General features: G+C 41.4%; 1 protein-coding gene across 4 annotated transcripts in view; it reads left to right on the top strand.

The window, feature by feature from the left end:
* The window catches only part of FHOD3 (formin homology 2 domain containing 3), a 640284-nt gene that overhangs the window by 501106 nt on the left and 126499 nt on the right, over positions 1–12679 (top strand). For 2 of the 4 annotated variants that reach the window (XM_019540836.1, XM_019540847.1), the window contains exon 11: positions 3600–3725. The exons of the other annotated variants lie outside the window; for them this stretch is intronic. In XM_019540836.1, coding sequence (XP_019396381.1) covers positions 3600–3725 — 126 coding nt within the window. The remainder of the gene's footprint in view (positions 1–3599; positions 3726–12679) is intronic. 4 annotated transcript variants of the gene reach the window in all.

The raw sequence follows: 12679 nt of genomic DNA, 5'->3' as shown, positions 1-12679 counted from the left end.
AGTTTATGCATCATTTCTGTCCCTAGCCTTGAAGAAGCTGTCTCGTGTCATTGCTTAGGATGATTATCCATAGGCTGCTAAAGTAAAGCATATCCAGCTGCTGAGCATATTGGGCCTGATAAATGTGATAGGCTACATACAGGCATTATGTTTCTGCTGGAGAATCACTGCTTTCCTGATAGAAACTAGGAGTATACAAGCAGTCATTCAGTCTCTCCCAAAGGAAACCTGCCCCCTCTCGGGGAAAAAGCTTCTAGCTTGGCACCTGGAAGATCTGCCTTGAAAGACAAACTGTCTCTGAAGAATGAACGCTTGTACATTTTGATCCAGGACAGGGAGGGGAGGAGCAGGGAATAGAATCTTCTTCATCAAGAGCACAGATGTAATTTCTTCCAGTTGGTATCCCATCATAGGGGTATTATCTTGGCCTCATGTGCATTAAATATAAATATTAAAATATTCTAGAACAAAATGGAAAGAAATTAAAGGGGTTTTTTTGTACTTCAAATGAAAATAACATTTTAAATTATAGCTTTCAACTATAAACTTGAATAAGTTTTCTAAAGTTACTTACATAATCGGATTTATAAAATAATTGCTTATTAATAACACTCAGAGGTTTAACAGCAAATTAGTAGTTATACTGCCCTTATTGCACATGCTAGCATGTCCTCATTGCATATTTTCAATAGTCATCTGGTAAATATTTTGTATAGAACAAAAATTTATTTTTATTAGTTTTTTAATACAAAATAATGTACTGAATTTTAACACGATAAGCCAAATTTCAACCTGTAATTATTATTTTTAATAAGTAGTTTAATAAGGCTTCTGTAGTTTTGAACCCACACCAATGTCATTTATTGCCAACAGACATAGGAACATTTAAATAACTATTAGTTAGTTATTGTAAGCTATATAACCCTTCAAACACAACTGAGCTATTCCATTGCTCAATACTTGGCCAACATAGAGGATTTCATTTCTCAAAGCCTTTTACAATAATGAATGTATTTTCTCGCATATAGTCCACGGGCTGTATAAGTTTTTACAAACATGATGGATGGATGTGGGCTATACAAAGGTGTGGGCTATGCAGAATCTTTAGAACATTCTTTAATGAAAATTAGATTTAGGCGTGAAAACCCCACCTTGCCGAGGCAGGTGCGGGGGCCACACGACTGTGGGGCTGGGGACGGAGGACCTGGATGAAGGACTTCTTGGGGGGGGGCCCCGAGGTGGGGGTTGAGGTGCGAAGCAGACCCTACCCACGAGCCCTTGGCTCCACTGCTACCCACGCTGTGCCTGCCCATCCCCGGCTGCGGGCTGATGCCACAGCGGCGGCGAGCCCTGGCGGGACTGGCTTAAGCACGGCTGGCAGCGGCAGGGAGCGGGGCTGCCTCCCCCCCCCCCCCCCCGCTTGCAGCTCCTCATCCCTCCCCTCCCCTGCACCAATTAGCAACACTTTTAGCCAGCTCCAGCTTCAGCTCCAGCTCCAGCGGCCATGCCCAGCAGAGCCCCTGCTGCCTCCCTCCCACCACATGCGGGAGCCCCGCACCCAACTGCCCTCCTCCACAGCCATGCAGTGGGGCCCAGTGGGGGCCACCCAGCGCCTGAGCTCTGATGGGGCGGCCGCGCTTGTGGCCATGTCTCAAGGGGTGGCTGCAGGCGGGCAGTGAGAACCCGGTCCCCACACACCAGCATTGAGCACCCGCGACGGGCCAGCACCTCTCGGGCTTAATAGGCTTAAAATCGCTCCCGGCACCACACTGTCAAGTGCGGGGAATACATGAGTGCAGTCTATACATGGACTGTTTTCGAAAAATACAGTTTTCCACAGGTTATACATTGGTGCGGGTTATATCAGTGTGCAAGCTATAAGCGAGAAAATACGGTAATCCTCATACCGGCCTACAAAGTGTTTTTAACTGTTATCTTCATTTCTGAGTTTGAGAAGGAGAGGTATATAAATTGATTGATTTGTTTCTACCCATACATTAAATCTATGTCAAAGCAAAGACCAGTTGCAACTTCATGTCTCTATAACAAAGGAGTCCTGTGCTATGCAGGCCCTTACGGTCTGTGTCCATTTTCCAAGCAGATTCTGGTCTACAGACACTAATAGAAAGTAAATTCCCAGATTTTCGTTTTGTATAGAAAGTCTCCATTCAGTTCCTTCTCTTGATGTCTCCTTCTGTATTCAGAGAAATCATCCTGAAGCCACCTCACAGGCTTGAGGAATGACTTAAAACATGCATGTTGTCACAAAGTAAACAATGTGGGGAAGATGTATTCATGGTAAAATCCCTTCCTCCCTTATCTTTTAAATTTAACTCTAGCCTTAACTGTCATCATGGTGGTCAGTGCTGCAGATTATATTCCAAAGAGTGTTTGGATCTTCATGGGAAGAAAGATTAAATTTAGCTGGAAAAGACACCTAGGTGTTCAAATAAAATGCCTGGATGAAGAGAAGGTACCATGCTGACGTTTTAAGAGGGAAGATGAGGGACAAGATAAACAGGGTTGATTTAATGTAATGAGCTGTTAAAACAAAAATGACTTTGTACTTTTCTTGCCTGGACATTTATCATTTTGGTGGGTTGAATTTATGGAATAATCCACCTACCAGATGGGAGAAAATCCTAATAAGAAAGGTGCCTTTCTCTCTAGTGAAAAGTAAAAAGGAATGCTATAACTTTTCCAAATCCAGAGCCTCTTACACATCCTTGACTTGTCATTTAATTATGACAGTGGAGCGGTTAGGAGGCACATAAAAGTAGGGTAGTTGCCTTTTCCAGTCAGTAGAAAAGCCAGGAGGAAAACATTGATGCATGGGGCTCTGGGGAGGTGACCATTCCAAGAGTCCTGGAAACAATTTCTCTTTGATCAGTAAGCTCATATTGAAGTTCAACATTTTTTTTAACGGAGTGAATGGATGGCAGAAATTCCTAAAGCCGTACTTCCGGAGACATGCCTTTTTAACCGCGGTGATGATTTTTTACAGGCATCATAAGAAATGATGGGGAAATGACGGGGGGTGGGGAAAGAAAATAGTGTTTTAATTTAAATGAATTTGGATGCTTTTCATTTATAGCATAAACATTAGCAAATCATGTGAGTCTGTGTTCTGATGACACATGGGGAATACTGGTGTTTTCCTTTATTTCACGAGGAATGATACTTCTGATATTGATCTTTTTGGTTCCTTTTCTAATGGTTGATTATCAGATTCTGAACTAGGCAGTAAATTTCTGAGTAACTGAGCAGTCAATTACATATTCCAACTTGCAGCTGTTTCTTTTAAAGTTGCATTCTAATCTCTTTTAACCTTCAGACCAGTAACTCCACATGCAATATTTAAAATGCCCTTGATATGGTTTATATTAAATTCTGCTGATAGGCTACCTTTTTCAAAGTTTGGAATTAAAGATGGTACACTTAGAAACTTAAAAGTTGACAAAGTTCTGGAGTATCCTTTGTTCCCCATTTACGAGTAAAGAGGGCTGTCTGCCTCTTGTCCACTTTCTGACTGATTATTTTCTGTCTCTTTTCGCTTTTCTCTCCCTTCTGCCTCCCACCTCTTGTTTTGGCAACTTAAGATACAGTAGCTATGGGAGCAACTTTTATTCTTCTGCCCGACCTCACTCTGGACTAAGTGCACCTACAATGTCTACTTCTTGTTCTGGGGCAGGCCTCTCAACACCACAGGAGACAAAAACTGAAAGGTTTGTAAGAAAGGTCCTCATGATTAAATACGTATTTTGAGTCTGTTCCTGCATACAGAGAAAAAAAAAGGAGATAATGGGAATGATGACATATGTTTTTTCTTATCTGAATTTAAAAAAATAATTCCTAGTCAGGTCTGTACTAATTTTTGGAAAAATAATTTACCAAGATCTAGAAATATTTTCTTTTCTCACTCAATTTAGATGGATTTCTTGTGGTGAAGTTCTTAGATGATACATCTAGTTGCACCCTACCTTGCTTCTTTCATTTGGAACAGTTAAAATAGAACTATTTCCAACTAATACAATTTATTAGGCATTAAAAGCTAATTAAAGCTAATTTTTATTTTGCCCCATTTTAATGTCTTACACACTTCAGCTCTAATACAGACCAAGTTAAATCAAGTTGAACTTCTTCAGAGTATGTGCTAGCTCAGATTTCCCACGGCATAACTTTAGACCTTCATTTTCTTGAAAAAGTGCCATTCATTTCATATTTTTTAAATTGCAAGCCAACTGTTTCCCACCATATTTGAGAGAACCACATAGTAACTTACTAACTAACTCTTTTTAAAAAATGCTCTCTATGAGCAATCAAAATACCGTGATGAATTTATGGTCCACTAAGGCACTTAGAAGAAATACAGAAAGAAAGAATGTTATGGATACATGCAAGAAATTCCATTTGGCGAGAGGTTTTAGACCACCAAAAATTAACCGACTGTTACTGCTTGAAAGTAAATGACAACTCCAAAGGATATCATGCTGGGTTAAAGAGGGAGAGGTAGGAGCTTTTAATTATACTGCTGTCAAGGCTGGTTAACCTTAAATAATTTCCAATAGGGTCTGATGGGCTAAGGTTCACATGTTGCCAAATTGTCCCCTAATTTATCAAAAGCTTTCTGCAAGTTAGCAGCTAATAAGGCCTCCTTTGCCTCAAACCTTAAATTCTAATCTAGGCCATTGACTTGCTTTGTTGTAAGCAAAGCCTCTTGCTCCCTCTGTAAATTGGTTCCTGCTGCCTCTAACCAGTCTACCTATACCAAAGTATGTCCTAGAGTCTTTTGCCACTAAAGTTTAATTACCAAATCATCTTTTAATGAGTTTAATTTTCCTTGGCATTCTTTTCTCAGGATTTTTTAAATTACTTGCTGCATTCAGTCTTTTCCACAGCTGAGTCTTCTGTTTAGGGCAGTTCATGTCAAATTCTTCAATGTGTAAAATGTTTCCAACCACAAGGTATTGATTTAATATAGCTTCAAGTGAGTAATTACATTAAATATACCTGTAGTGAAAGATACCATTTTTCATATGCTCATCTTCCTACACCAACTTGGCTGGATTCATCTTTCCCAATCTGAGTCAAATTATTGTCAAACAAAACCGGAACCAAAGACTCCAAAGCAGCTCCCTGGCTGTCTTGCACCTTAGAAAAAACATGTGGACAGGCATTCCAATTCTTTTGAAGCTCTTAGGTTACTCATCTATAATTATGGTAAAGAAGAACAGTTGTTTCAAGGCTTTTTGTTGTTTGTAGGTGCTTGTAGAATAGAGTTAACAAGACATTCATTCATTTACAAGACATTCATTTAGAAGTTAACACTTCCTTGCATATGTAATAGACATCAACATTAGGACAGTGAGGAACTTCTATGTTAAAATCTGAAAGCTAGGGTGTCTTTACATGTGCTCTGGGGGGAGGGGGTGCTTTACATATAGGAGGGGCACTTTAATTACAGTAGTTCTAAGTAAAGCACCTGCAATCTCCTGTATTTAGCTTGTTTGATGAGCTTTACTTAAAGTGCATGCTTCAGTAGACTTGATTAATCGAGCCTGCTCTGATGCACTGTCATTATAGTGCATTGGAGTAGCTTCTCCACATATCTACAGGAGCCCTTAAATTTTAGAGCTTGTTGGGAAAGTGAATGTGTGCGTTTCTGTAGGGCATGTCAGCAGTGGAAGGATGGAACTAAGCATACCCCAACTCAGCTGAAAGCATACCAATGAGGCTGCTGGGCTGTGACAACGCCTCTGAGGCCTTGTCTTGCCTAGGCAGAGAAGTCCTAGTCCACTTTTGCTTAGATGCCACCTGCTAATTCAGCTTAGCCAAACTTATCCTAGGGAGCTACACTTTCCTAGTGCAGATATAGAGTATTGTCTTCAACTTGATTTTCGTAAGTCAAGTTGTAGCCTAGGTACCAGAGCTGGCCTTATGGATGGGTGATGTGGTTGACCACCTAGGGTGCCATGGTCAGGGGGGCACCACACACACATGAACACATGTGTGGTCCGGGGCTCCCTGGGCACCATTGCTGGTGACACCTGAAGCACTGCAGGGACTACGGGGTTTGAGCCTGGAGTCAAGTTGCTTTTGACCTGTGGGAGGGAGGGAGAGGCTCCCACTGCTGTGCCCCCCACACCTCCAGCCATATGCTCCAGCCCCCTTTCTCCCCACTCTGCCTTGCTCAACAGCAGCACTGGGGTGACTATCACACAGAGCTGAGGAGGACGGGGGGCAGGAGCCAGAAGCACAGTGGGCCCTCTCAGCATGAATCATTCTGTGGCCCCCTCTCTTCCTGGTGCTGCTCTCCTGAGCAGGTTGCTATGCACTATCTCCCTCCTCCTGCCAGCCCCTGAGAAGGGGAAAGGGGAATATGGCTTCCTGCGATGCTGCCACTTCCATGTTACACACGTGGTGCCAGCTCTTTCCCGCTGCCCACAGAGCCCTGCAGCTTCAGGGGTGCTGCTGGTCCAAGTGGGGGCCTGGCACTGAAGGCAGTATCCAGCCAGGCAGGGTTAGGGAATGCAGGGGCAGCCTGGCTTAACCCATGCTGGGCAATGTACACCTGTAAGCACATCGTATGATATGCAGCGAGTTAGAATCAGATTTTAATTTAATGCAGTACATGGTAGTAAATTACTAATCAACTGGATTTAGATGTGATTAGATGAAAACTTTTAACAAGGGGAACATCACATCATTACTATGCTGTGTACTCATCTGTATGTGTATTTTTCTTGTGTGTACTGTCACAATACATGGGATACTATGTAAACTTCCTGAGCTATGAATTTATCGTGGCGATATACTGCAGAAGGGATTCATAGATTTGCAAATCTCTAAACCATGCTCACTTTTAAGCCAGTAGCCATCCAAAAACAAACTTTCATGTCTTGCAGTGTGTCTAATGGTAGGTTCCAAACCAGAACAAGTTCTGTATCCTGATTCATTACCATAAGATTGCATTGATTACCAAATTAGTTATAGAATCATAGAATCAATGAGTCGGAAGGGACCTAGACAGATCATCTAGTCTGACCCCCTGCCATGGGCAGGAGGAGCACTGGGAGTGGGAGGGGTCATAAGACCCCAGCCAGGTGCCTGTCCAGTCTCCTCTTGAAGATTTCCAGGGAAGGTGAGAGCACCACCTCTCTGGGAAGCCTATTCCAGGCTCTGGCCACCACCCTTTTATCTTGAAGTACAATAACTGTTTCTTCTGTTATTATGAAAGCAGTCATATTATTAACTAGTCTGAAATGTGAATTCAATTTTAGATAGAATGAATTTTTAGAGATGGAAATGAAGACTATTATCCATTTAAGTAGATCACCAATTAAAAAAAATACCCATCTGAACAAGGGATTTCTGATCACAGAAATCTTTATGAATATAAGTAATGAAGATTCAGGCCCCTACCACATGTTACATATATTATGCAATTAACTGCTTAATAATGCAATAAATTTAGACCAGCCACATGTGCAATTATCTTTCTTACCAATAATTTTTGGTTACAGTTAGTTGTCAACTGCTCATTTTAATCTTATCTATGTTGTATTTTGGCCTGTCAAAGCACATGGTATTGTTACTGCTTTGTGCTTTGAGATTCATAGTTTCATAGATGTTAGGGATTCCTGAATAGTTTTAGTTTTTCAGGTATCCACACACAAAATAATATGATCCCTGAGGCCCTTGCTGTGCTTTATATGTATTATGCAATCAACTGGGTAATTGCACAATAAATTTAAACCAGCCATATGTGCAAAGTAGTTATCACACCATAAGAATGTCTATCTGGCTATAAAAAGAGGCAACCAGCTACATAGTGCTTGAAAATGTGTAACAACTTTGTAGCTGGTTTCTATCCATCTTTAATTTGAACATGTAGCAGAGTCCTCAGAAATGAAGGACAGGAGCTCAACAAAAAAAAAAAAAAAAAAAAAAAAAAAAAAAGGAAATGCATTGAACTCAAAAGGACTATAGTGAAATTACTGTTAACCCAATATGGTGGGGGGGGGAGAGGGAATAGAGAGAGCATATGAAATCCCAAAACACAGGATAGGAATATAGCAAAGATTAAGTGGTTGAGATGAACTGGTCTGCATAGAAAGCGTTTAGGATCTTGGGCCAGTACTTAGGACCAGAGTGCTTTATGGCCTGGGATGATGAAGCCATAGAATTCACAGATACATAGATTCCAGCATCCCAAAGGGACCATTATAGCTATCTCTTCTGACCTGTAACATTTCTCACCAAAGTTGGATTAAAGCATTCCTTTTACAAAGATAACTGACCTTTTTTTAAATGATGGCCCATGCTTTCTTATTGTAAGATATTTGAGTATTATCCTTCCTGCTAAGAAACTGCATCAGATTTGAAATTAGACAAGTTTGAAGCTCCAGCCAGTAGATTTTATTGCACCTTTATCTGCAAAATAGGAAGTCCTGACCCCATCCTCAGCCACTGCCAGATTTCTTCTCCATGTGTAATTACCTAAGCACAATGATCAGTTCTCCTTTCAGCATTCTCTTCACTAAGTTTAAAGAATTGAGCTCTTTCAGCCTCAGTGTGTTAGGTTCATTTTCCAGTCTCTTGGCCTTTGTTGGGCCCTCTCGTCCTGATCTGAGCTATCTTCATTACTTGCACATCTTTGTTTTGCAAGAATAGGTGAATGTGATTATCTCAGGTTTCTAGACTTTATATATGATGGGAATTTGTATGTGGTTCAGAGGTGTGTAAATAATAATAGTAGTAATGTTAACAATAGTCGTAATAATAACAGTAATGATGTTGTTGTTATCGTCATCATCATCAGCCAGTCTGCGGAAACCCCACACACAGAACAAGGGCCTGCACCCCCCCCAGGAAGAACTGAGGCAATGATCAGAGAGCTGGGGAATTGAACCAGGAGCTAGATGTCAATATCAGAGCAGTCCTTCCCTCCTCTTCCCTCTCCCTCTCCTTAGTTTCTGTTTAGCAACAAGCAAGATAGCTTTGAAACTCAAAACATTTTGAAACTTTCAAAACATTTCAAGTGCCCTCATTTCATTTCAAAGCTGTTTCAAAGGTTTTAAAACTCAAAACAAGTCGAAACAGCTTTGAAACTAAACACCCATCAAAATTTTGCAGAACCCTACAAAGTATTCCCTCCAGACTGTCCAAGTTCCCTCCTTATTGTGTTCTAAAGCTCTCCTGCATGTCATCTCTTTTTCTTGAGGTCAGGCCAGGCAGGATTTTCCTACTTAAGAGACTGCCTCTTAAAACCTCAGATATAACATGGTCCTAATCTGTTTTCTTTCTGGTCACTAGAGACTGAAGCTGGACACAGGTGTATTTATAAGAGTTTTTAGTTGCTCTAAATCATAGAGAACTGGGGTATCAAACCACTCTGTCAAATAGAGCTTCTTAGACCTTCCAGTACATTTCAGGGGTGAGTCAGGTTTGTTGGCCCTCTTGAATGTGGTCAGGATCCATATATTCTGCAGTACAGTGGGTACAGAAAAAAGCCCTAAATTCTATCCCTAAGTTTTAATTTAGTCTGTATTTATAATCCATAAATTATGCTTTGTTTCCTTATTGCTACCATGGCAGAGCCATACTTCTATGCCTAAGATGAGTCTAACATTAAGTAACAATAATTTATAATGATTAGATGGGTTTTTTTAATGTTCCTCAGGCATTTATCCCCAAGCAGTCTTAGTCACAATGCTTTCCAGGCTGCCTGTCTCACAACCTTCTCTTCTCCAGCATGCTGGGGAAGGAGAGCTTGGTTGTCAGATTCATTAGCTGAAGCCCTTTCTAGGAAGTCTAGCTGGTCACCATGTATGTCTGGCTCCAGCTGGTCTGGGACTATGAACTGGGCTCCAGCTCTGGCTTGTCTCCTTGAAGCTCTTCCAAGTCTGCTCCAGTCTTGTCATCTGCAAATTTTCCCACCTTGTTTCTCACTTATTTACCCTAGATCAGTGGTCACCAACCAGTGGATCTCAATCCATGGGTACATCTTGGAGACTCTTGCAGTAGATCTCAGAGCCTCTTGGAGTCAATCTGAGGCTGCGGGTAGGGCTGAGTGCCCATGTCCATGCATGCACGCATGCACCCCAGCCCAGCAGGTTGGTCCGTGGGGGAGGGGAGTGGCTGGGCCCAGATTGAGGCCCCCATGGTGAGGGGCAGTGCCGCAGGGGCAGGAGCAGGGGTAAATTGAGTGGGGCTCTGGCCAGATGAGACTTACCTGCTGGGGAGGTTTGCCCCCAAATAATTTTTTCTCCCTCTGCCTTGATCTGCCCTCCCCGACCCCTTCCTCCTCACAGACTTACCTGCTGGGGCGTGGGGGGGAGTGACGGCAGCACATGGTAGATCTTGGGTTGCTTTTAAATGCCAGAGGTTATCTACTTAAAAAGGTTGGGGACCACTGCCCTAGATAATATAAATAATAATATAAATAAATCTGTTAAACAGGAAATATATTACAATGGAACTTTGGCCAAACTGCTTTTAACCTTTTGCCTTGAGACAAATGGTCTTATTCTTGTTTTTGTTTTTTCTGATCTCTTTCAGTCCTTTGCATTGGCATAGCATATTCTTCCTTTATTCCATGAAAGTACAGTTTTTGTATTATTGTTCAGTTTGGTGTTCTCATTGACTGATACTTTTGATAGCATGCTGGGATTGAAATGTGCTTGCATGTCCAACTTACCATTCAAATATTGTATTTCTCACATAGGTATCCATAAATATATGTAGATATGGTTGGGGGATGGGAGGAGGCAGAAATAATAGTGGGATCTTTCCTTTCTTAATGTTAATAATATTTTAAAGACTGTACCAGAAGCTCCAGCAGAACATGCTACCATAGCTTGTAAATACTTTTACTTGGAGTTCCCCTTCCCTTCCCCAGTAATTGCAAGAGTGATTTTCTGGCAGTCTGAGTGTCCCTTCAGTCCATTTCCATGTCTCTTAGAAAGGCATACTTGAGAACATTAAACAGCTTTTGATTTACCTTTTCTTCTAAAATTAAATGTGTCTGAAATTGACTACACCACCAGGGATGGGCTGCTGCAGGAAGTTTCTTGGCAGGGTCTTAAAACTCACTTCTTTTGACTAGCCTTCTCCCAAATAAACTGTTTTTTGGTGCTATCTATACTCACTCATGTGCTTAAATATTGAGGAAATATAAGAATATGTGAAACAGAACACTTTATGTAACTGGCTTTTCTAATGTTCCCCAAAGCAATCTTTCCTTTCCCTGTTTTACATTCTCTCCCCTTCATCCTTAGTACCTTCCCAGCTCCCCACCATCACTTTGGTCTGCTGCCATCATTCACTGCAAGTGAAACTCAGCCCCTGTGAAGGACATATGCACCATTTAAATCCTTCAGATGAGGCTCATGAGGGTCCTTGGTAGTACATGTAGACCCTTTTCTGGCCTTCCATCCTGTTTTGTGTGTTGAGAACATATGACTAAGTCTTCAGAGCCATGACTGTGGGGTTTTGCTTTTTCCTTATAGAGCATCAGTTAAGCTTTTGTGTACTAAACTGGTTAATTTCTAGATAGAACATGATAGTGGGTCACTGTTGATGGTTTTGCCCTCAACCACTTTCAGTACTAAAGTTTTAATAGTAAAAGGGAAAGTAGGAACTATTTGATGACTTCAGATTTGGAACTAAAATGGCCTCTTTGCTCTTGTCTTTGATCTCCATGGCAGGGCTCTTAAACAGGTATTATGTTCTTATAAAGCACAACTCCCACTGATAGCTTCCTAGTAAGGCAGCATGGTGGTAGTGGTACAGCAGAACAGACTTAAAGTGATTTGCTGTGTTTGCCACAGAGGAGAATTTGGCCCCTATTTGGAAGCAACACAACAGGAAGTTTGGAAACAGCCCATCCCCCAGATAAAGGGGTGAGAGAACTGTTTCTAACCTCAGCACTATAGGGTTAACCAGGGTTCTGTGGAAACCTTTTTGGTTTCTCTTCACAGCCACATGAGTTACATATCAAGTTTCAGATTTTAAAAACACAAAAATTTGAGACATGGCTTCTTACAGTGGTTATTCATTGCCTTTGAAAGCACCTCTCTGTGCTTCCCAGACATAAATTATCACTTATGTCTTACTGATATAATATGAGCTATGCATGCATTGAAAGGCAAATATAGCAATTTAATTAAGTCACACATTTTGCCTTTGTAAATTTTGGGCATCATCTTTAAAGATCAGAAGATCATTCAGTGGGAGGCAACCTTTTGGACACAAGAACCACAAATAAGCTCTGCATTCTCCCTGGATGCCACTCCAATCCTCTTGCCCTGCCTAATCTGCTGCTCTGCTTTCTGCTCCTGGCTCTATCTGCCACTGTCCTGCCTGTCCCATCCCCAATCTGCCGCATGCCATACATAGGCTGCCCATATACTAGTGACACTCGTACCAGAGGTTGGACAGCCCTGTTTAAAGCCATATGCATTTGCTTTATTTTAAGCACAAGAGAACCCCAATTTGAATTGCATTTAAGCCCATGTGTAAGTCAGGATGGATTGGGATCCAGAGTCTATTTTATATCCCAACATTGCCCTATTTAATTATATCCCAACATGTAAATGCAATTTTAATGGTATAAATGTGCATGTACTTGTATAACTGATAATGTACAATTTACATATCTTGGTGTGTGTGTGTGTGT

This window comes from Crocodylus porosus, unplaced genomic scaffold, assembly GCF_001723895.1.
Source record: "Crocodylus porosus isolate Cpor-Errol unplaced genomic scaffold, CroPor_comp1, whole genome shotgun sequence".
Classification (NCBI taxonomy): Eukaryota; Metazoa; Chordata; order Crocodylia; family Crocodylidae; genus Crocodylus; species Crocodylus porosus.
Note: the sequence above shows the minus strand (reverse complement) of the source record. Positions and strands in the feature narration are given on the sequence as shown.